The sequence below is a fragment of the Xiphophorus maculatus genome, chromosome 7, assembly GCF_002775205.1.
Source record: "Xiphophorus maculatus strain JP 163 A chromosome 7, X_maculatus-5.0-male, whole genome shotgun sequence".
NCBI lineage: Eukaryota > Metazoa > Chordata > Actinopteri > Cyprinodontiformes > Poeciliidae > Xiphophorus > Xiphophorus maculatus.
Genome location: NC_036449.1, coordinates 6,195,338 through 6,220,096, shown reverse-complemented (window position 1 = coordinate 6,220,096; position 24,759 = coordinate 6,195,338). Strand labels below are relative to the sequence as shown.

At 39.6% G+C, this 24,759-nt stretch overlaps 3 protein-coding genes across 7 annotated transcripts in view; 2 read left to right on the top strand and 1 right to left on the bottom strand.

Moving 5' to 3' along the window:
• Positions 1–1,023: 1,023 nt before the first annotated feature.
• Positions 1,024–4,903, top strand: LOC102228052 (cytochrome c oxidase copper chaperone). Its single transcript, XM_005806237.2, has 4 exons — positions 1,024–1,110; positions 2,248–2,376; positions 2,457–2,565; positions 4,692–4,903. Exons 2-3 carry the CDS (start codon positions 2,255–2,257, stop codon positions 2,539–2,541), a joined length of 207 nt encoding a protein of 68 aa, XP_005806294.1. The 5' UTR covers positions 1,024–1,110; positions 2,248–2,254; the 3' UTR covers positions 2,542–2,565; positions 4,692–4,903.
• A 1,552-nt stretch (positions 4,904–6,455) lies between these two features.
• On the top strand, positions 6,456–20,116 carry popdc2 (popeye domain containing 2). 2 transcript variants are annotated; one of them, XM_005806253.2, is made up of 5 exons: positions 6,456–6,644; positions 6,875–7,710; positions 12,694–12,802; positions 12,929–13,484; positions 16,904–16,993. In XM_005806253.2, exons 2-4 carry the CDS (start codon positions 7,217–7,219, stop codon positions 13,433–13,435), a joined length of 1,110 nt encoding a protein of 369 aa, XP_005806310.1. In that variant the 5' UTR covers positions 6,456–6,644; positions 6,875–7,216; the 3' UTR covers positions 13,436–13,484; positions 16,904–16,993. The 2 variants fall into 2 exon arrangements, with proteins under 2 accessions (XP_005806310.1, XP_023192986.1); XM_023337218.1 differs by having other exon boundaries at positions 6,460–6,644; positions 12,929–13,343; positions 16,904–20,116.
• The window catches only part of pla1a (phospholipase A1 member A), a 19,851-nt gene continuing 14,932 nt past the window's right edge, over positions 19,841–24,759 (bottom strand). For all 4 annotated transcript variants that reach the window (XM_023337214.1, XM_023337213.1, XM_023337216.1 and 1 more), the window contains exons 10-11: positions 21,320–21,475; positions 19,841–20,292 (exon numbers count right to left, since the gene is read on the bottom strand). In XM_023337214.1, the coding sequence (XP_023192982.1) occupies positions 20,202–20,292; positions 21,320–21,475 (247 nt within the window). In that variant the 3' untranslated portion in view covers positions 19,841–20,201. The remainder of the gene's footprint in view (positions 20,293–21,319; positions 21,476–24,759) is intronic.

Sequence of the window (24,759 nt, the reverse complement as noted above, 5' to 3'; positions counted from 1 at the left end):
GAAATATTTTCACTGTTTGTCATCTTCTAATCTCCATACGTAGGAAAGACTAATGGAAATAATACGAAGATATTGGATTTAAATTTCAACCTTAGTCAGTATGTTATTTATTATTATTTTTTCTTTACCTAGTTTTAATAAATGACAAATAAAATCTATTCTTGTGCTCACTGAACAGTCACAACATTGGTAATAAAACAATTATAACCGTTATGGTGTAATAGTAATCACAATATGGTATGAAGAGGAGGCTCATCTAGCTATAACTCCCCTCAACCCCAATAATTTACATAACAAAGGTGATATAAATATCCAGAACATTAACAAAACAGGATGACTCAGCAAATTAAAAGAGAAGTATCGACAGTTTAAAGAAGGTAATATTAAATCCAGCACGACAAAGTATTAAAATGTTGGATTTATTAGTAAAAGTGTTTTTTTAAAAAAAAGCTGGATCATATTTATCTCGTGCGTGCAGCAAGAGGGCCAAAACCTCTCTCGTGCCGTTGTGTACCGTACGGTGGGAGAAGGAGATACAGGACGCACTCCTTTGCAGTCAGCCGGCGCTTGAATTGGCTGAATGTGATGAAAGTGTGGGAGGAAACAGGCGACCTCTGAGCGATTTGAAATAGCTACGTCATTACCAATGACAGAGCAAAAGTATAGCTTGTACTACATTATAAAAGTATAGTGTATACTTTTACTCTGCATTTGTGTCCAGTGGAACACCGTCTGAAATGGCAAGCCTACAGCTACCCGGGGCGCCTATTGCTTCACCGGATGAGCAATGGTGCGCATCCATTTCCACCGAAACCAATGTCGCTTATAAATAATAAAAGTAATGCAGTAATGAATTTTGGTTTTGGTGGGTGGCTTAACTTTATCTGTAGGGACTCTAAATAAGCTACCCTGTCATGCTAATATAAAATATTTGAATTTTGTGTAGGTTTTAACGCCGTTTGAACTAATTAACTACATTTCCCAGAATCCCCAGTTGACGCTTGTAGTCATGTGAGTAAGCAACGTTAAACACGTGACCTTTCTCCCCGCATGGTAGTTGCTGTTTGAAGGTGAAGTGTCCGCTAGCGCGAGTGCTGGGCTCTGCTACAAGTAAGTTTGCGTTACTTGACACAGTTTAGTCTTGTTTCTAATCAGCGACAGTTTTAGATATTGTAGTTCAAGTGGTTTTAATTAGACTGTGGCGTTTGCGCGGCACGGCGCGCACCACTGCTAATGTTTATCAGCGTTGTATGCTAGCTAATGTTAGCTAACTTTATGTAATCGGTTTTGTAACGCGCCTGAAAGTTACCCAACGGCGGTAACTACAACACATGGAAGCAGAGAAAGGCCAGCAGTTTAATCAAACGTGACAAAGAACTATTCTTATTCTGCCAAATCTTTTTGCGTTTGTTAAACTTCCTCTAGTGTATGTGTTGCTTTTTGGTTCCTCTTCAGCTTTCTCGATTTTATCAGCACATCTGTCACTGTGAGGAAAACACTAGAAAGCAACGACGTTTAAAATATTCTTGCATTGTGTTTGAAATGAAATGATTGGTAATTTGGACAGTTCTGTGCTTTCTATTTCCATTTCAGTAGGCATGCTGAAAGAGCCTTAAAAGCTGAAAGAACCTTAAAAACCCTCAAATTATATAAAGTCGGACAGGTTCCGGAAGCTGCATTTCTGGGTTTAGCTTTTGATCATTTGATTACAAAAGCAGCTTGCTCAATAGTTGACTATTTTTTTTGACTTTCCTTTTTTTTTTTTAACATTGTGAAACACTTTGTTAAACTGCCTTGTTGCTGAAATGTGCTATACAAATAAACGTTATTGATGAATTATGTAGATAAATCTGACTGAGAAAAATGTCATGTTTTTACTTTGTCATTCAAAAATCTAAATGGACCATTTTACCATCTTTGACCCCGTTAGGTCAGGGTTTTTACACTAATCTATAATATATAACCTTGTGTGGTGTGAATGTCAACTTATAATCCCAATATTAAATTTAGACCTTTTTTTTAAAGGCTTTGCTTTATTGAGATTTCTATTAATTTTTTTGGTTGCTTACTTTTGTTTCATGAATTATAGACGTTATAAACCCCATCTAGGTAAATGTTTGGTCCTCCAATGCCTGCAATGTGGCACATTTAACGTGCAAAAAAATGTAGAGAACTGGGTCTGGATATGTTTTTGAAATGGTTGGAACCCTGGCTAAGGAACCCCGTGTCCTCATTTCTGTATTGTAGCTCCAAGATGTCGTCCCTTTCGGCTGCCAGCGTGGAGATTCCTGCTGTGACTGGTGGCACGGAGGAGAAGAAGAAGCCTCTGAAGCCATGCTGTGCTTGTCCAGAGACCAAAAAAGTCAGAGATGCTTGGTAAGCACCAGGCCAGAAATACTGAAATGTTTCCCTTTCTGTTTGTGGGAAAACCTTTATGTCACGTTTGTCTCTGCTAGCATCATCGAAAAGGGAGAGGAGAACTGCAGAGACCTGATCGAGGCGCATAAAGATTGCATGAGGTCGCTTGGATTTAAGATCTAACTCCATTTTGTGCTTGTGTGTGTGGTAAGTATTTGGTTCCTGTAACAGCACTTGTGACTTCTGGTTCTGTGGTCCCATCATGTGCTCACACGCTTTCATACATTGCTTGTTTTTAGTTTAGTATAATTCTGTATTGTGTTTTCATGCTGAAAATAAAACTTAAGTTTAATATTGGAGAAATTTTGGAGAAAGGGCCTGAAAGTAGAAAATCTAATTGGGAATGTCCAATTAATTTCTCACCAACTCTGACCTTGAAATCCAATATGGCTGCCTCAGTTTGGGTTTAATATCATTTCTCACAACCAAGTTGAAGCTTGAGAGGAAAATGGAGGGCAGCGTGTTGAAAACTCATGTTGTTCTCTCAGTAAAAACAGTGACTGTAGAAAAATGAAGACATTTTCAAGGGTCAGTGTCAGATGGAGCCCCTTGTTTGCTCTTTATTGAAACTCAAATTGCTGACGAACACGGTCAGCACCACTGATAAGCCTGTAGTAAGTATTCTGGGTCAAATGGTGGCGCTATGCCACTGCCACAGATCACTGCAAAAACCACTTGAAGGCGGCACATTTTTTTTGGAAGTGTGGAGTATGTAGTATAGACAAATGGAGCTACAACGTCATTGTAAAGACACACCTCACATCAACAAGGAAACAAGCGTTTTATTTAACCACTCTGGACCCTGGATTCAAAAACGGATCATTTGGGTGAACGCGAAGGTTTGTGGTCTCCCAAAATGACGAATCCGTGTGGACGCACAGCCTAAACTATAACTCGTTGCGGACGGGACATTGGTTTGTTGCGGTTTGTCGCTATGCTGGGAAACTAACTGTACCATCACAAAACCCTGAAAATGTGACAAAATACAATCTTTTTATTCCTCCACTTTGGGTAGATTTAAAGAGGACTAGCATGTCTCAGCTTTAACCGATATAGCTAGATTAGCTTAGCAACACAAGTTTTTCTGCTGAGAAAATGTCAGAAACTTCTTTTGAGAGATTTTAGATGGTTAATATCCCGAGAGCATTTTTAGCTTGAGTTGTTGCAAACAGCTAAAAGCTGGTAAAACAGGATCCATCTGGCTCTCTGTCAGCTGATTTCACTTTTCTGCAGACTAACAATGACATGGCATCTTTCTACTACCAGTACAGGAACATATCTTCACCCCCACACCTCCCTTGTTGACATTATCATTGTTTATGAACTTTACTTGCCTGTTGTAGATGCGTTCTGACAGACTAAATCCCAGCTGAGCTGAGCCAGTGTGGTGTGTAAATTGCCATCTGCCCTTTCTGTGAACCGTGAAAATGCCCATCTTTGATCTGGTCCAGATACGGTCACTTTAGGTTGCGTTAGTCGCCACAGATTTTATGCACAAACGGCAGAATCAGTTCAAAGTGTGTAAGAACGGATGAAATGCAGCCTGAGGAGGGATCCTGCTTCTTTATATGGAAATAAGCCTGAAGCTGTTTGACTCAGCAGCTTTAGTTGTGTGGTCGGTGTTGTCGAAACAAAACATTTTCTCATACTCTAACACTATTGGCTCTTGCATTTCATCCGGGGGTTTGCTGACCGTCTTCCTAAATATGTAGGAAAATCTGAACCTTACATGTTGACTTCAGGGCTGAAACGATTAATCATGATTAATTATTGAAATAAATAATTTAGTTAATCAATTAATTAACTGGAGTATGTAAACTCAAAAAAGAGAGAGGAAAAAAAGGTCATTTGGTACAAAGAAATCTTATTCAAAGCAGTAATTAAGTCACAACTGTTAAAAAATATATACTGTACATTTTGCATTTAAGATAAAAACACCTTTGTCTATGAAAACTCCTCGAGTGGCTTAGTTTTTACTTCACCCAGTTTAGATTTACATAAGGTTAGATTATTTTCCTACTTATAAAAGGGTTTGAATTATCTGCATATTTTATTGCATTTCTAATATCGTGTAAAAAAAAAAAAAAAGGCTCAAGTGGTTGAATTGGAAACATGTGAAAATTGTAATTTGTCCGATTAATCGTCAGAATAATCATTAGTTGCAGCCCCAGCTCACTTTATTCTCAACGTTAATTTGCACTTTGTCAAATCAATTCGTAACAATGAACTGATAAATTCAAAAGCTGATTTATTTCGTCTTTTCTCTCCTGCAGTGTGATGGTGCGAGTGGAAGACGACCCTGGATATTCATTTCTTTTTTTTTTTCCACCTCCTTATTTATACCTCCTCTGGAAGGGAAATGTGATACAGAAGCACTCGAACTGATGGATTTATGAGTGGAATATTTTTTTTAAACTCTGTAAAATCTGCTGTGTGAATATCTTAAAGGCTGTGTGATTATGAATAAAAGCCCTATGCAACAAGATTCCCTTTAGTCTCTTTTATCAGTCATATATTTATCTAAATAGGTGTCCCTCTCATGCCTGTTGAAAAGGGTGGCTGGCCCACAGTTGCTGCCCCTGGTATGCACTTATGCTTAAAAATAACTCTTGACCCTGCAAAGTCAATACTTGGCATATCTGCATTCTTTACAGCGTGTCACTGAAGTGTGTCTGATTGTGGACATGCGTCCTCACACTGCTAGAAAACAGCTACTAGCGATACACAGGTTTGTCTTTTACACACTAGTTGACCTTTCACTTTTGAAGATATTACTTCATTAACAAAATGTTGGAATTGATCAGAGCTATTGTTTCATATCAGGCAGTTTAGACCTTGCTTAAAGCGGCTATTAAAATCGACAAAAGCTCAAATTTTGAGCTTAAACTTCTGATGTAATTTTATGCAAAACTGGAGCTTGGAACAGAACGCAGAATGAAATGTTTCCCACTGGAAGCTCCTCTGTTATTTAGCTCTCGTGGGAACGATGAGGGGACGACTCTCAGTTGTAACCCAACAGCTCCTTCTGCAGCGCCACATTCTTAAAGGGACAGTTCATATTTTATCACGCCTGGCTTCTGTTAAGGATTTATGAAATGGAGTCACAAACGCATTTTGAGGAAACTTGTGATTTGAAAAGTTCAATGTGACGACTGAAAATGATAGTACAGTAAATGACCTGCAGTAAAACAGGAGAGATTTGTCAGTGAAAACAGGTTGCATCTTTCTAAATGTAACACACAGATTAAGGCATTTTCCCCCTCAAGTTTGGTCCGAGTAAGGACGAGTAAATTATTAATATTAGTATTTAAAAAGTTATGGTTTCAGTAGCGTGGTTGTTTTCTGTTTGTTTTATAAGCAGAGAAACTGTATTCCCAAGACATGCTACATTACAATAACAGATGATTAATCCTTATTAAAAAAAATCACACTATTCAAAAATATGTAATGAGTCACTAAAATTGGTCTTATAGCGAATCAGTTACTCATCCAGCACCCAGTGTAGAGCATGGACTGGTCATTGTAAAACCACCTCAAAGTATTCTTCGGTTACAGTCCGTTTTCATTTTATATGAGTTTGATTCACATATTTATTTTGAATAAAATTATTTTATGTTATGACACCGCATGATTTAATATCAGCTTAGTTCAACGGTGTATTGAAGAGTTGTAGATAAAAAAAAGTGTACATTTCTGCTGGAAAACTCAAACTTTTTTTCATCAAGTGCAGAAATTTTCTAGAAAAAGCGGGAAAATTTCTAAGCTCCAAAAGTTGCAAGAAAAAAAAACTCGAGATTTTTTTTTTTTTTTTATCAATCCGAGAAATTTTCTAGAAATAATTTTTTGGACTTATGAAAATTCAGTTCCAAAAGTAAAACATTTCAACTTTTTTAAACTCTGAAATTCCCAAGTTTTTTTTCCCCAGAAGATTTCAGAGTATTTTTCTTGAAAATCTTTGACTTGCAGCACAGAAATGTCCTTGTTTTTCTAGAACATTTCTGAGTTTCTTGGCAGAACGTCCCTCCACTGAGCCGTCGTTGCTGAGATGACGTGACGGAGTTGTGAGCGGAGACTTTCCCAATCAGAGCGGCGGTGGCGTTAGCGACTGTTTACATCTGAAACCTGACCTCTGCGGCTCTGTTAATTTCTGTGCCTTTAAATACTCATTGCTCCCCCCATGAAGACACAGACCTGGGACTGGACTCGGAGAAAACTCTGAACTTTAGGTGTGTTACATTTCTTTTCTTTCTGCCTGTTTCTTGTCATGTAGCCCATCTCTCACCCCATGCTTCCTGTTCCCGTCTCTCTCTCTCTCTGTGTGTTATGTCAAGTGGCGGGCCTGCTTTCTGTCCCTTCACTCTCCTCCTTGGGTTTCAATTCCAAACATGGTTATCCTTTTAGGGCTCTATCGGGGTCTCCTCCCTTATCCCTTCTTCTCCATCTGTTGGCTCCTCAGTGCGGGCCGGCGGCGCTGAGCAACAGGCGGGGAAGCGAAGACGAGGGCAGAGGACAGAGGAAGGGGACTCGCGATGAGAGTAGGAGGAGGACAGACCCATTCCAGCTGTGTTTCTGGAGCAAACAGAGCCGTGAGAACTTCTTCACATTGAAGAATTTTTCCACTGCACGGCAAGGGAGCAAACTTTTATATATATATACATATATGTATATTTATACTCAGATTCAGCTGTTTATTTTCGTACCCAAACACTGCAGCTTGTAGCTCTCCAGACTCTGAGTATCTAGGAAGTTATTTCAGCCGCCGTTTTATTTGTTTTGAGTGTCCAACCAAACTGCAAACATGAACGCGGACAACTCGACCTTGTGGGACGGCTTGTTTTCTCCGCCGGTGTGCGGCGGCTGGAGCAACAACACCGAGGGGGCCATCTATCACCTGGGCAACACCATCCTGTTTCTGGGCTACATGGGTGGCAGTGGGGCCTTCGGCGCCCTCTTCATCTTCGGCTTCCTGTCGCCCGCCTTCCTGTGCCTCGCCCTGTGGGGCTGGCTGACCGTGTGTGGCCCGGACGTCGTCTCCTGGAGCCTGCTGCTGCTGGCGGCCGCCCTGCTGCAGATCTGCCACCTCCTCTACCGGCTCCACCAGGAGGGCCTCCGCGGCGAGGAGCTGACCTCCCTCTACCAGGCCGTCTACCTGCCGCTGGGCGTGCCAGTCCAGGCGTTCAAGGACATCGCCAAGGCGTTCAAAAACAAGGCGGTGGAGCTGAAGGCCGGAGAGACGTACGCCCTGGAGGGCAAGACGTACATCGACCAGCTCTCCTTTCTGCTGTCTGGGAGGTGGGGAATGCGTTTTGAGGTCGCTAACCTTAACAACACAGCTGGCGTAGCTGCGTCTCCATTACAAGTGCGCGCAAGACTTTGTCGATTTTCAGCTAATGTCAAAAAAGGCACAATTTCGCAGTCGCGGCGTTAAAATCCACACGTGGATAAGCTTTTTCACACCGTTAAAAAAAACATGCCACACCATCGTTCTCCAGCTACTTTCTGTCGTCAACATCCACAGCAGCAGCAGCAGCGGATGTTGCCCTAGTTGGTGATTGTGTGATGCAAAAAAAAAAAAGGATTTCCATTGCATTTTTGCAAAATAAACCAAATTCGATACGGCCGAAAACAACAGCAAGACTAATCCTAGCACCAAAACATGAGTGTTTTCAAATATACCCCATGTTTCCATTAAGCTAATTTATTTTCAAAATGTCAAACTGCGTAATTATTACCATAAGCGGAATCGCAGTTTGTGTTAGTTACACTGCTGACAATGATGGGCCAACTAATTTCTAGTGCAGCATATTTAGTTTTTGCATAAACTGCAAACCAAAGAAAACAGCAGTTTGCTCCGTCAATCATTGGCCAGCTTCTTCTGCTTTACAGTAACACAATAAAAGTGTACTGTAAACCCCAATCATCAAACAGCTCTTCTTATAACCACTTCCATTACTGTCTCCATCTACATGTCTACATACATCACGTTCATTTAACGGACTAAATCACCAAAATGCATTTTACTGCATGAAAAAATAAGAGTTCTGATTAGTTTTATAGAGATTTTAACAATTTTTCTTATCCTGTATTTAAAAAAAAAAAAAAATCATTTTATTAATTCTGTTTTTAAATTTTCCCAATTTTAAATAAATGTCAAACATTTTCTGGTTATACTCCATATTGATGAAATTAACACAAAGTATTTTATACTTGCTCTGATAACCAGAAAAAAACAAATATAGTAAATATATATAGTGCAGCTATAAACCAAAAATAGCTGCACGGAGAATACAGGCTTTAATGGCAGCCGGATAACTAAACTACCACAGGAACATGACCAAGCTGCATATCCTCAGTTCGGTTTTACACAAACACCTCAGGACATGACATTTACTCCGTTAAGCCAGGTCATACTCGTATATTTCAGCTCACACAAACTTGAAAAAGCTCTGCCACCGCCGCGGACCACGAGTCCGCCATTTTAGCCACACTGCAATCAAAGCAAGTGCTACAACGTGTGATTTCACTCGTTAGCTTTAGCTCTGTTCTGTGGCGAGGTACTTATGAGACATTACTACTATTACCTATCATCTATATATAATTTACCGCCCCGCTTACCTACAAAATAGCAAGTTATAGGAGCTGCTACTAGGTGCGTCCTCTACACTTCAACATCAAGCGCTGGCGAACTTCTTCTGGCGGCCAGAGCTTAAGCAACTGTTGCGTACGACGCCGAGCGCCCTCTGCTGGCAAAACTCATATGACACTTGTAAATATCGTAGTTTATCAAAAGAAAATGACCTTGGACATAAATATAAAACGGCGGTTCGGGAGGAGCTACTACTATTTCCATTCCATGTATCTATTTTATAGTGTGTCTTCCATTATCTGACTTTCAAAGTGCTGTATTTGTTTTAGGCTCTTAGTTTTTTCCCAGAACGGAGATTTTTGTCTCCATTCATATGGTGTACTGACACTTTAGAGAAAAATTTCACACAAGAAAATGGTTTAAAATCACTTTGATGAATTTAATTTAAAAAATTAGCTATTTTTGGCTATGAAAACCACAAATATACTTTGTGTTTTTCTATTCGGTCCATATCGACAACTTTCTTAGTCATAAAGAATTGGTTTTGAAATGGACTGTGTGCTTTAAAAGTCTAGGTTATTCATTTTTGCTGAAGGCCCTCCTCAACTTTCAAAATGATGATTTTGTATTTCTCTTGAAAATTTTAAATGAACTTTATTTTTAAGTTTATCCCTTTTTTTAAAGATAATCTTTTTCTCCATATATGAAGTCAAGTTGCCAGAGAGGGTTCTCTCCGTTTTTTCCCCCCTACATGTTTAAACAACAAAGTCTAATATTAGGCTACTATCAGCAGCTTTGCTAAAATTAGACGTCAAAGTTCTGACTCTTGGCAGCTTTTGACCCTCACAGGAAATGTGTTCTCTTCATCCAAACATCCTCAAAGTGGAGCTGCGTCGGATCTGTGGGAGCTACAGAAGAGAAATGTCGTAAACAGATTATTTCTGTCCGTGACTCATCAGTGTGGGTCCCAGTGCAATCTGACAGTGTTCCAGTGATATCTTTTCTATGTGCAACAGGAGAGCGGAGGCAGACAGCTCTCCTTACCTTGAATTAAATCTCGTCCGTGAAACTGAGAGCGCCGAGAGTCTGAGACAGCTTTGGAACAACAAACAAATATCTGAAGAGCTCCTTTCACGGAAAGTGGTGAAATGTTACACAAGTTGCTTTTCAACGTGAAAGTATTACTGCTGGCAATTGTTTTGTGTTGTTCTGATAGTCTTTGTTAAGCATCAGTCTCGTAGTTGATTTAACTGCAATATCAAACAAGGAATGCAGGCATTGACATGTTTTTTTTTAATTATTTCAAAACAATTAATAATCATCTGCAGATAATTTGTGACCCTTTGAGGAAAAACTAATTTGCCCACAACACACCAAGTGCAGGCCAAGGGGAACGACATCTTACATTATTTTAAATAAATCTCTTGTAGTTTTTACCTGGAGTTAAAGAACGTGTTTAGTGATTGGTATAATTTCATCATACATGCAAAGCCAATGGGGCTAATATCTATTACGTATATCAGAAGTGATCTAGAAGTTGGAATATTTGTCATTTGCCATAAACACTTTGCTCCTCATTCTTTGAACAACCTACAATTCCCACATTAGCATCAACCTGGTTGTGGTCTGCATTTATTGGACCCTTCTAAAGGAGTAAAATACTTTTCCTTTAAACGTTTGAACAATCGTTTAATATGATGAACGAAGCAAATCTCTCTCAAATTTGCCGATCTATTCTTCTTTTTACTCATCCTTTATTAAGCCATCTTGGCACCTCCTCTTTGCTTCCCAGAGTAGTTAGAGGAATGAGAGGTGATTGTGAGTGGGAGACTGTGAGTAGAGAGGCACAGTCGGATGAGATTCAGTTTAAACGTTTAGCAAATTAAGAAAACGGCAACATCTATCACGCAGTCTCCCAAACGTTGAACATCGTTATACAGCATATTTCTTGGATTATACAAAGGAGCATGTCCCGGGGGTGCAGTGGAGGCACAGGGGTTAAACACAACCCACATATGGAAGCCTTAGTCCTCAACACAGGTGTAGCAGGTTTGATTCCCGGCTTGGTGACCCTCGCCGCATGTCTTCCCCCCTTTCCTGTCAATTCTCTATCAAATAAAGGCCACTAGAGCCAATAAAACCTAAAACAGGGAACATGTTCCAGACAAAGCCACAAGACAAAGAATATTTTATCAAGGTTATCTTCTCTTGATCATACTCAGTTAATTAAACTGGATCATCACACACGTTTTAATCTCCATTCATGATTCTGTTTGTTGTGGTTGTTAGTTGTGTTGAGGCAAGTGACCTTTTTTGGGAACCTCAGAGTCCCTTCTTCAGTTTTGGCAAGTGGTGTGGTTCTGCTGGTATGTTCAACCTATGGCCTTTAGCATTCACTGGAGCCAGTTGAAGCTGAGTGTGAAGAGTCAACCAGGAAATGGTAGCATACTCCCTCCAACCTGGGTTGGGTGTGAGTTTCTTGCAATTCTGGGGCTGTAAAATGGCAAACATCTGAAATAACCTTAAATAACAAACTATTTGTTTGTTGGCAATACATTTGGCCCACTTAGAGAAGACGCTGTGCTCCTCCACATCAGAAGAAGGCGATCTGATAAAGGTGCCTATAAAGACCGACGTTTGGAGGTCCTTGGACGTCCCAAAGCAGAACCAGGAGTGGCTAAATTGACTAAACCTACTCTTCCTGCTAGGAAATATCTTGGTCTCCCCAAGTGTCTCAATGCAGAGGGATGTTTGTAGTGGACCACTGGTATTCACAGGGGCTAGGTACCACAACTGGCTGCAAATAGTTTAAATCTGTGAAGGCTTCTTCTAAAAACCCTTACAGCAGCTTATTTAAAGAGTTCAAACATCAAATAGACCTTAATATGAATTAATACATACAGTGGAAACCATCTTGGCACTATTGCAGTAAGTAACTGCCACCGTCTTCCTTGTCTCTGCTCTTGAGATTACAGCCAGTCATTGGCAATGAACATGAATGGTGCCCCTGTATTGGTTGCTTTGCAAATGCCAGTCAAAGCATGTCGTGTGGCACTGCTCTTAGGTATTCCAGCTTCCAATAGAATATGTGGTGTAAAAAAAGTTTGTGGATAGACATATTTTTTGCAAATGGTTCAGAGTAGCTCTCCATAGAGACGTCTGCAAATAGGTGGGAGTCTACTGTGTGTTCTCTCTGAACCAGCAACCTCCAGGACTAGACCTCGGCGAGGGGAATCACAATTAATAGTCGGATGGATACTGTAACATTTGTTCTCACAAGGCTCAGTGGGACTGGAGAAACCTCCACCTCCCTCTGTTTTCAATATCATATTTATCCTCTGCCCCGTTTTTCACCTGATGACTTTGGCAATGGTGGTGGTAGTTTGTCCTGCATTCGATTCTTTGTTGTCAGTTCGATTGCCACTCTGTCTGCCTCTGTCGTGTTCTTGACGACAAGACAGACAAGATGTCTTGCCCACTGGTGGTGGTCAAAGAACCCAGTGATGATGGTAGCAAGGCAGCCTTCTGTCAGGTTGCCTTGCTACCATCAAGTAGCTTACCACCATTAGCGTGTGAATGGGGGAATGACTGAATGTACTGTAAAGTGCTTTGGGGGTCCTCTGGATTGATAAAGCACTATATAAGTACAGGCCATTCACCATTTTTATCTCTCTTATTCTCACTTACAGGATCAATGTGTCTTTGGAGGGTCAGTTCCTGCATTACATTCACCGGCACCAGTTCCTTGACTCCCCTGAGTGGGAGTCTCTCAGACCAAATGAAGAAGGAAAGTTCCAGGTATGAGATCACTTCATATTTACACTATCGCTCATTTCAGGGAGATAATATTGCCAACAAGGCACAAACCTGATTTAATTTTTATTTTTAGGAATATAATTCAAGAGTTCTTTGAATTTTTCGCAGGTGACGCTGACGGCAGAAGAAGACTCCCGCTACGTCTCGTGGAGTCGCCGCCGTCTCTACATGCTGATATCAAAGGACCGCTACATTGACAACCTCTTCTCCGTCATGCTCGGCTACGACATTTCCGAAAAGCTCTACAACCTCAACAACAAGCTCTACATAAAGAGCGGCGTGCTACTGGACATCCGCCTGCCGAGCCTCTACCACGTCCTGGCGCCCTCCTCGCAGGGCAGCGACGGCGGCAGCGGCAGCGACGGCAAAGAACAACACAGCCAAGACCTGGAACCAGCCTACCAGTCGTCTCACCCCGGACCATCTCAGGTCCTCAAACCTGACCAACAGGGACCAAGGACAAGCAATGTGTCCACTGAGGACGGTCCCCATCACTGCCCCTGGGCCACGGAGATGCCATCTGGTGAGGATTCCACTAGCCTGGTCCTGGAGGACTTTGCTGATGTGGCGGGCTCCTTAATGGACTATGGCAGTGAGAAAGATTATTTAAGGTAGAGAGGCAGGGTGCTGGAGCTAACACACTGGGTCACCACGTAAGCTACATGTAAGTACCTCACTTGGCTGGATTGGGGCGCATGGGGGCCTCTTGTGAAGGGATGACTTGCAGTGCACAGTTCTTACTAACATGACAATAGTGAAAAAAGGGACAGAAAATCACAGCCTCATGTGATAACTCATAATCATACATATTCATCTGGCATTAATTGACAATTTAAGGCTTAATGTGGTTGAATTAATATCAGCAATTAGTCACAAACACGTCTAATGTTAAGAAAAACCTTGTCAATACATGTAGATAGACTCTTAAGTAAGATATGGATTTTTTAAAAAGCATTTTGTCCCATTGTAGAGACAAACTTCAATGTACTGTATTGGAATTTTATTGTGATAGACCAACAGCAAGCATTTATGAAAGGGGGTGGAAATGGTAGATACAGAAGCGTTCAGCCCACTGAGACGCCTTGAAGCAACCTTCACTGCTACATTAGCCGCAGAAAATGTCTCTAGCAGGGTTTCAAACCGGAGACTCTACGTTTTCGGCCATTCTTCTTTGCAAAATAGCACAAATAATTTGCGTAAACATGAACTTTCAAGTCTCTTTAAGGCTGTTGTCCTCCGGCTTCCCTTCCGTCTGAAGTCATTAGCAGCTCCAACATATTTTCTTCTAGTATTGGTGTTTTTAGGATGTAATCTAGAGATGAGCTTTTTTCCCCTTCCCACGCTTACTATCTCTGACAACTTGCAGGAGATTCTTTTTTCTCTCAACAGTAAATTTCTTTTTGTCAATAAAATCTAGATTTGTTTATATTGAGATTAGATTACACATAGCAGAACTCTGGATGCACTTTTATCCTGATCGGTTTATTTTGAGGCATTGGAGTTAAAGGGACTACACAAACACATGGTACTAAAACCACATTTTGATATTTTGCGTTGGTTTGTTACGCAAGATCCTAACATTTAAACTCGCGTTTGAAACCATTGTGTCAAATGCAAAAAAAAAATACAAGAGTTACAAAAAACATAAAAACAGGAAACAAGATCAATCACAGCATTCATGATTGTGTAGCAGGCTAGCAGCAACCTTTTTGTTATATTTAATTTAAAAAATGACCTCACATGCAGTTAAAAAACAAACAAACACAAATTTGCCTTGTTTGTTCCTGTTTCTCCAGAACGTTCAATGCACAAAACAGAATGAGCTCTGCAAAATTAAAAAAATTAAAATCCTGCAAATCTGTGTTGAGTGGAATACAGATATAGTTACAATTGCAAAACAAAATCTTCAAGGTTAATAAAAAATTGCAAACATAGAAGGAAAGAGTTGTAAAAAATATATGCAATGTCTCAAATGTTTATTTTTTACCCCCAAAAAACAGATAATTCAAACATACACAACATAAATAAGGTGTTGTTTTTTATTTTTATTTTTTTACTCAGTCCGTGTAACTCCAGCTGTAGTTGGTGCTCATGTCTTAAATGAGTAACTTAGAGATACATAAAAAATGCTGCTTGCCTTCTCAGCTGCGGGGCTGTCTGAATTATTCTCCTATTTTCAAATCAAATTTTAAGACTAAACTTTCCTCCGTATCAGTCGGTTTCTTTTAGCTGCCATAAATAAAGAGCACAGTCATGTTTTGGAGCAACGACAGAGTGAAACTGGTTCAGACTTGTTAGTGAAAACTGTTTTTACAGTTACAACCACATTGTGCTGTCAGTGCCAACCGTTCTGCTGGATGGTCTGTAGCGGGTCTGGACGCAGCGACTGGTTGCAGAGCGGCTGTGATGTCCGGCTCAAAGCAGCTGTGTTCTTTTTAGGGATTACAGCTTGGAAATTCAGGGGATGTAAAAAAAAAAAAAAAAAAAAAAAATCCAGTGCCATGCTATTAATCTGGCCTGCCCACCGTTCAGCTTTCAGCCTGCTCATCTGTTCCCGCTGCCCTCTTCAGCCCTGGCATGCCGCCCCTCCCGTCGCGGTGGCAGCGCTGGTCCAATCCAATCACAGGTGGAGGATCACATTTCACGGAGGGGTGGAGGAGGTCAGAGTTCGGCTTGGGTTGCAGGACAGCTGGGGAGCAGCTAAAAAGCATTTTGGTCCATCAAACCAAAATACGTCATTCCTGTTCTCAATACGGACAGCAGTCGTGTTGCACCTGCGGGTTAGTTTAGGTTTAGATATTTGACAATTTTATGTCACAATTTAATTAAAAAAATTTTTTTTTACAAGAACGCAGTTCATTCTTGGAAACATCCCAGAAACGAAGAGTTACAAAAGTATCCACACCTAGCCCTGTCCCAATAAGCAACCAATCACTTAATCGCGTGATAAATTAACACGAGCTCAATAATTTCCATTTTCATGATTTATGGTTTTTCTCTTTTCTCTCTTTCTCCCAAAAACAGGACGACAAAAGTCTTCGATCTGGTGTTTTGGTCTCAACTAAGCCCTTTTTGGATGTAACATTTTTTGTTCTTTTTTTTTTTACCAGTTCCAGTGTTAAATGTTTATTAGAATTTAAAGTTTATTGATCTTTGAGAATGTGTGCATTATTACTATGCCGTCACCATTATATTACTTTAAAATGGTCTCAAAACGATTATATTATCGTTTATCGCAATAACTTGTGGGACAATTTAGCGTCCAGCAAAATGTCTTATTGTGACAGACCTCTTCAACCTTTTCATTTTCTGTCACATGACAATCACATAAAACAAATTCAACGCAAGGAATCGGATAACTGTGAGATGAAAGCAAGCGATGAATGGTTTATACATAATCTGAGAAGTGTTACTTATTTTTGGTCAAATAAAACCCAGAGAAAATTTATTGGTTGTAGCATGACAAAATGTGAAAGTTGAGCGGATGTGAGTAATTTTACTACCATACTTGTTTTATTTGCTGCTTTCGTTGCCAAGTTTGTGGCCGATGCCAGAAAAAGGCTTGTGTTGCATTGTTGTTGTTACATCTAACAAATTAACTACTTCAGTTTAAAAGTTGGAGCTCCATTGTCTTTTTTTTCAGTGACTGCATATTTGATCTATTTTTCATTGTCTTTTTTTTTTTTTTTTTTTTGTATAACACTTGTATTTAATTTCCACAACATTATGACTGTAAAAGTACCAATAATCTTTATTTGGGTTAATTTCTTTTTCTTAACAGGCTGGAGACGATGTGCAAATATCAACATTCCATAAAAGAAAATGTAGGGGAAAAAAAAAAGAAAAATAGTAACAGAAAGGTTGTTTTTTTAAAAAATTATGGCAGATTTCCAGTTGTAGATATTTATCAAAAAATTTTTTTATTTTTGACTCTATACCCGTTTTATTTAGCTGAACTGAGGGAAAAAACAGATTTTTGAATTTAATCATTTATTTCATAGGAAACTATGAAATGAGTGAATTAAGGACATTTTTCAATGAGATCTGAATCTAAAAAAAACCCTCTGATATTCACCGTTGCAGGAGGTGCCGGTGATGGGAATTTACCTCCTCGGTTCCAGAGACGCAGAGCTCCGCTGGCTCCCACCGACACGCCCAAGCTGTGAAGCCAGCTTCTTCTTCTTCTTCTTCTGTCTTCAGTGCAGCAGAACGAAGCAAACATGTGGAACATTTCGTCTTTGTTATTTTTCCCTGCATCGTTTTGCTGAATGATGCTGATAACACACACGTTCCCCTCACCCTAACCACGCCACATTAGTTTCTCGTGTCACATTTTAAAGAACATTTGAACTAACTGATGCGCTATTTAGATTATTTTATTTTCAAATGATGCTAGCGAACTATTTCTTTATTGGTACACAAGGATTTTTAAGTGGATTTAGGTTCAGTGAAAACCATTTATTTACACACTGCATAAAAAAATGGTTTCCTCACTCTGAATGAGTTAATTTTTTTTCTGCCGCACTTCTCTGTTAAAAACGCTGTAGAAATATCCAGCTATCATACGGTTTATAAAAGAGAGCGGTTTTCTGTGCCAGCCGAGAGAAGGGTTTTGGTGTTAAATGAAACCCAGAACATGAACAAAATACCTAGTAGAGACGAAAGGACATTCGGAGGAAGAAGCTATTACCCATAAGGACGTATAACAGTCTTCCAGGGCAGATAAAAACCTTAATCATGGAGACAGGTTCTGTGGTTTGATGAAACAGAAACTATTTTCACTTCCGATACCGCTACCGATATTTGAGGTTTAGAACCAGCCGATACAGAAAAACAGTGCTGAATTGACTTGAAATGTTTCTTTTTTTTAAAAACACAGACCTAAAAGTACCAAATTACAACTTTCTTTGATAATTCTGCACATTTAAATGCACCAGTAGCTTCACATGCTAACATGTAAAAACACCACGACTTTAATTTGTTCAGTATAAGAGCCGATGTGAAATAAATAATAAACTGAAAATGACCAAAACAACAGGCTATCTACCTTGGTCAAACATGGAGGTGCAACAACATGATGTCGCTCAGAGTACAAAGCATAGAATTAGATTTAATAGATCTACCCTTACAGATTGGGCACATTGTCACAGATACCCAATCTATAATTTAAAAAAAATATATATATTGGGACCGATACCGATATTAATATTTGATCGGTGCATCTCTACAAATATTAAGAGTTTTGGCTACAATAACTACAATTGAATTTAGTTAAAAATATAACGAACACTGCTAGCATGAGAGCAACACGCCAGCAATAAGTTACAGTGTTGGCAGCATCATGTCGAGTAAAGCTTGGTCACAAACGGATCTTCTGATTGGACGACCAGAATGTCACCAAATTTAAGTTGAGAAGGGGGCTTGAGGAAAACAAGTCGATTTTTTTGAAGTGACCATCACCAAACCGTAAAAAATGCGGAAAAAAAAGAGGTGGTATATAAACGTAGCAAAACCCGTTTTGTCAAGAGGAATGCTAATGCTAATTTCTAGCTAACTATTTTGAGGAGCTTGTGGAAGGAAACCCAAAACCTCTGACACAAGCTATCCAGCTTAAAGATCATACGTTAAGCAGATCTCTATGAATCTCAGAAATGAAAGAAAATACAAAGGAATTAGCTCATTCTTGCATTTAGCAAACAGAAATACATCACGTAATCCTGACTGATCTTCAGCAGGAACCTTTTAGTCAGATGTGCCAAAACATTTAGGGGAAAATGTTGTTAGATTATGTGTAGAAATCTAGTAGAAAACCGTAGTTAGCCTCCTTAACTGTATTTTGAATCCAACTTTTGACACTGATAGACGTTTTTGCCAGAAGCTGTTCACCTTCAACAGAGTTTTTAAAGGGACTGGGTGAATCAAAAGAAAAGCAAAACAAAACATCAGAATTATCGTCACAAGCTCTTCTACTGACGATGATGAATTTCTTCACTTTGTAGATAATGCATCCCACTAATGGTAATAAACTCAATTAGTTAAGACCTTCATGGAGGGATTTATCATACTTTCCATTTTCAAAACATTAATTTTCCACGTATCGATTTAAGACTCGCTTCTACTCCACTTAATCACTGTTTTGTCTCACGAATGAAACTGTTTATCCTAATGAGTCTCGCACGGATCCTCTGGATCTGATTCACTGGAACTAGATGGGAAACCAATCCCAGCACTAACTGGGATCTGGGAGAACAAGTGAGGAAAACCTTTCATGAGAGTTGCATTTTTCTCCTCGTTTCAGTAATGAGGAAATGTACTTCTTTCCATTTCTCTGAATCCTGATCCTCCTGGAGGACGGAGGACGCTTTCGATGAATTCATCCATTTGTTTTTTTTGTCCCCTCGTATTTTGTCGAAGTTAATGGTTTCGTTTTTCTTCGATCTGAATGCGCGATGTCTTGCTCTAATTTCATAAACGTGTGAAAGCTTGCGGTTCTGATGGTGAATTTCTCTAGCAGATGTCCTTTTTCCCTTCGTTCCCAGATGACTCAATACGTGCCTGCAGCTCACCTGTTGAGTTTTATAACAACAGGCGATGTAGTATGCAAATTAAAACGATAAATTGAGCCGTTTCTATTATTCATAATGAAAGAAAAGAATAAAACAATCATGGGGCCAACATTTCTCCATAAAGCTGTTGTATGTGTGTGCAGTGAATGTTTTCCAAATGTCTCCTGTGCATATGTTTTATGTTTTCTATTTTGACAGGATTATACAGACCGTGATGATTGTACAATCCAGACTTCTGGCGCTCACTGACTGTAAATCACTACGAGGGCCTTAAAATACCTTCAAACTGCAACTTCGCCTGAAGAACTATTTTGTGTTGTGTTGTTTTTTTTCTCCACAGCTAAAAATGTTTCCATAATTATTGACTGTAAGAAAAGAAAAACACTTCCTCTTGGTCTGTTTTTGCTCCTCTTTTGGAAATGTTGCTGCCTTGTAAAACAACAACAAAAAAAGAGACAGTGATGCCTTGTTTATTATTGAAGGTGGATCTACAAGAATAAGAGTTATACAATAAGTTTTCTCTTGTAAACATTTTTCGGAGACACAACTCGTCTCCGAAAATCGTTTCATTCAGAAATGAAATGAAAACAAAACCCAACAGGTCACCGTTTAGGTCACGTTGATGGAAAATCAGATGGATTAAGTATCTAAGTTACCAAAATGTTTCATTACCTCAAAACTCACTGGCCTTTTTTCTCTGACCCAAACAAGACGACGACGATGCAAAACGGCCTCCAGGGTAACACGCCTATGTCTAATTTTTGATGTAGCTCCGCTGTTATTTCTATTCGCTGTCCTCGGCGTGGACTCGCCCGTCACGAAGTGCCACACACCTGCACGAAGTCGTGCGACCAGGGAACACCCCGCCTGATGTCGATGTCGTTCACACACAGCGGCGCCTCGTGCCTGGCGGAAATAAAATGTAATAAAAAAAAACACAATCTGAAAAACATTACTGAAAATGTTTGCAGATTAACACTTGTAAAAAGAATTTTCTCGCTCTGCTAAACCAGGTCAGAAATTATTCAAATGTTTTGTGGAGAGGCTTTTACACTTCCATGGGAAACATGGAGAATTTTACATTAATACTGCTGGATGTGAGCCTCTCTCTATTCACCAGTGAAAATAAGTACACACACTTTCTATTGACTAAACAGGCACAAAAAAAAGCCATAAAAAAAACTCATAAGCACAACTGATAACTTTTTGCCACCCTTTGATAGAGTGGCGCCCTGGACAATTGCCATATTCTGTTCTTAAATCCATCTTAAATGCATCTCTTCTTATTTCAGTGACAAATATTTAACATATTTGGAGCATCTCCACATTTCCCCCAACAAGTTGGACGTAATTATGTATATTGACGTTTAAAACACCCATCAGAGTCCTCTCAGTTTTAGTCACACACTGCAAAAACACAAGATCAAGTATTTCTGGTTTAGTTTCTTGTGCGAATATACCTGAAATAAGACAAAACTAGCTTCTGATTCACTTTTCAGGAACTTGTTTTAATCAATAATCCCTTAATAATCATTTTAAAAACGACTAGTTCCGCTGGCAGATTATTTCACTTATAACAAGGCATTTTTTCCATGTTCTAAGTGAAATAATCTGCCAATGTACTTGTACTTTTTCATCAATATTAGGGACTTATTCCCTTAAAACAAGCCCATGTTTCTTGCTGAAAAATTACTTACAAGTTAGTTTTTCCTTTGTTTTAAGTCTACTAAAATATCTGAACTAGAAACGAGACAAAAATTAATGATAACATTTTATGTTTGCTCTGCAGAACTTGGAATAAGAAACAATCTACTAAAAGTGTGTGACCTTCATTATTAGAATAACCTACAGTCAGTACAAAGAGCCGTACATTGTCTCTGTTCATGGGACGGCAGGGAAAGCTGAAAAGCCAGCTTGCTGAACGCGCACCAACCTGTGGAGCGGCAGCTCCGAGACGCACACAGACTTGACGTGGACGTCTCCCTGCCTGTAGAGGCGAGCGCCCGTGTTTTTCAGCCTGATGGAGTCGATCTGGCACAGGGCCGCAGGGTGAGCCAACACCCTCCTGTACACCGTCGCTTCAGGCTTACTGCAGGAAACGCAGAGTGTGAAGATAACACCACTAAACGTCGTTGTTAAAAAGCTTTTGAACAATCATAGACATCGTCGCTTGTGTGTCTTTACTTTGCATAAATTCAGATGAACTGCAGGCTGAAGTCAAACGTTAGACCAAGAGGGTAAAGACCTCGTTTTAAGAACATTTAGGTTCTTGAAACAACTCCTAAAAGAGTCACAGCAGTAATTTAAAAAATAATTTTATGAACTATGAAACCATTATGTTTGTATTGGGTGCTTATTTACAGAGAAGCTGATGATTGCAAACATGGGAAATGGAGGTAGGGGGCGTTGCACCACCAATCATCTTCATAAGAGGAAACACATTATGAAAGCGTGGTGTTAAGGATGTTCTGTTCACAGTGACTTATGTAATGTTTTTACTCAAAAGAAAATAATTTACATAAGTTAAACTTAACAGTTTTATTGAATTTTACACTCTTCTTTTAGATCATTACTCTGAACTGATCCATTTTTCAGTTTGAGTTGACCTGTCATTGGGACGCTGCATCGTACCTCTAATTCACATGTAAATAATCATCAACATCTTCGTTAAACAACCTCCCACTGAAAACATGACAACAGTTAGAAGCTTCATAAATCAGTGTTTGGAAAAACTACTTTGTATCATTTCTGGGAATCGGAGCCATTTTGTCTGTAGAGGGTTTAGCACACTAACGGCTAATGTGCTAAGGCAGCTTTAGCCTCTGGGACCAACTAATGAGGATTTATGCTGAACGGAGACAACAAAATAGCAAGGCACTATTCTTAATATGCTTTCTTATCCAATCTTGATGTGCCAAGAAAGCTCTAAAATGGTACGACACACCAAACGGTGACACACTTGAGTTCTATACTGTCTCTTTAAAAATAAAACGTATGACCAACTTAAAGCTGCAGTATGTAATTTTTATACAGAATATGTTTTTTACATGTTTGTTGATACTGTCACCATGTCATGACGGTATAATATTAGACAGATAATCTGCGAAAAGATCAATCTCCTCCACCTCCTCCCTGAGCTGCTATTGCTGTCTGAAGAAATGCACCACAAACAACCAACCAGAGCCAGGAGGCGGGTCTTGGCGCTGTCAATCAATCTCATGCACACGTTGCTAAATGTAAATTGGTTGTTTCTAATTCACAATGGGAGGAGGCAGAGGAGCTCAATATTTTCACAGATTATCTTTCTCATACCAGATAATCACCAGATTGTGACAATTTCAATAAATATGTAAAAGAACAAAAAAAATGTTTTAAATAAAAGTTACAAGTTAAAGTTAGCTGCTTATCCCCTTTAAACAAAACCTCACAACCAGGCAGCACATCCTTCATGATTGGACCAAAGTGAATCCCGTTCACGGATAAGATAGCATAAAAAGTCCTCAAAGTTGCTGTAGCGATTACTAAAAACCGATTCACTTTCTACTCTAATATAAGGCACAATATTACAATATACAACCGGTTTCTTCATCATCACTATCATCATCATCATCATCAACTTTAACTGAACGTTAAAATTCTAATTATTTTTCATTCATGTTGTCACTTATTCTTTTCCATGCATGTATGGCTTTTTTTTGTACACAAAATGCATTTTCTGTGCCCAAAATATTAAAAGAAACCTAACAAATCCCACAATTTACAATCGGCCACCCACTACAGACATCTTAAGGTCCCGAGCTTTGTCTGTCGTGTTAAAAGAAAAGCCGAAAAGTGGAAAAAGAAAATCCCCCCGGTGAACTCCAGCAAACTCGTTCAGAGCTGCTTGTGCTTTCTCAGCGTTCCTGCCTGGGTTTGCCGCACCTGGCCGGAGCTGAGCACCTCTCGGCTCAGAATAGAAGCTCACCCTTCAGGGCGGAAATGCATGCAAAGAATCTGCTTACGAGCACATTGGTAAGGCAGCTGCATTACTATCCATCACCCCAGGCTAAATAAAGGGGGAATCTGGGGGGAAAAAAAGTCACACTGATATTTGGACTACTTTATCCTAAATTAATGTGTTTAGATTTAACTGCAAGCACAAGGGGCGTGGGGATCAGTTTTGTTCCAGCGTGCATCAGTCTAAAAAAAAAAACAAACGTGTTTCTTTATGTTTGCGTTATTTGTGGTACCTGAGGTGTTACGCTCAGTTTTTAGAGGGAACACAGGTGGGCCTGCTTGTTGTTATATTTGCCTGAAGAATGAAAGTGGTGTGGATACAGGTCAGGAGCTTCAGGAAATGCTAACAGGAGGGAAACGAGACCTCAGCGACTTGGATGCTGGTTCCCAGCGGTTCTGTCCTCCAAGCGGAACAGCTGGAATCTCGTAGAGAAGGGGGAGGGCGTTTATAGGCTGAGCATCTGAATTAAAGGGATTAGCGTCTGCAAGATGAAAGGCGTCCACAGCAGAGTGATAATCTCACCGGGTTAGCGCTAATAAACCAACAGCCTGAGGCTGCAGCAAACACCGACTCAGGAAAAAGAAAATCGATCAAAGCTGGAAAAATATTCCAGTTCCACACATTTAGATTCTCTCAAAGTGAAAACTGAATCGGTATTTTAGTAATCGCTACAGCAACTTTGAGGACTTTTTATGCTAGCTTATCCGTGAACGGGATTCACTTTGGTCCAATCATGAAGAAATGAGACAGAATGTGTAACGTTTCAAATGAAGATACATCTGTGACGTGTGGACGATTCTAACAATGCGTCCCCGTTTGGAATATTGAGCGTCTAGTAGGATGAAGGGTGTCTTAAATCTCATGTGTGGCTGATGTATAAGGACACTTTTTTTTATGGCACATTAAAATCTTCTTAAAAAGGAAACAAGTAACTTAAGATATGCCTTTTATTAACTTTTAACTTTGTTTTTCTTTCATCCTAGTTTCATCGTAAGCAGAAATATATACATGGAGGAGCTTTTACTCAATAGCAGACTTTGATGCACACATTCATCATGTATTTTCCAGGGATATAGTATCATTTTGTAGCATAATCAAGTACCATCAGTTGTTATAAAAATGCTATATATATATTAAACATGACTTAAAAGCTTTTGATCTTGTAATTTAACACCTTGAATTGGGCCCCTGTCTCTTTAAGAAGCTCCTGGTCTCTCTGACACTCCGCCTTCAGGAAGTCATCATTACATGGATCCTCTATTAACCATTTAACAATGTTTTTACCAGTTTTTAAAAGTCAATTTTTCACAACACCGCCTTTTTAAAGTGAACTGAATACATCAAGTATTTTTTTTTTTAAGACTGACCCACATTCT

Coding starts and splice junctions, on each gene's coding strand:
- LOC102228052 (XM_005806237.2), top strand. CDS start 2,255: ATGTCGTCCCTTTCGGCTGCCAGCGTGGAGATTCCTGCTGTGACTGGT. Junction 2,377..2,456: donor AAAAAAGTCAGAGATGCTTG/GTAAGCACCAGG, acceptor TGTCTCTGCTAG/CATCATCGAAAAGGGAGAGG.
- popdc2 (XM_005806253.2), top strand. CDS start 7,217: ATGAACGCGGACAACTCGACCTTGTGGGACGGCTTGTTTTCTCCGCCG. Junction 7,711..12,693: donor TCCTTTCTGCTGTCTGGGAG/GTGGGGAATGCG, acceptor TCTCACTTACAG/GATCAATGTGTCTTTGGAGG. Junction 12,803..12,928: donor ATGAAGAAGGAAAGTTCCAG/GTATGAGATCAC, acceptor AATTTTTCGCAG/GTGACGCTGACGGCAGAAGA.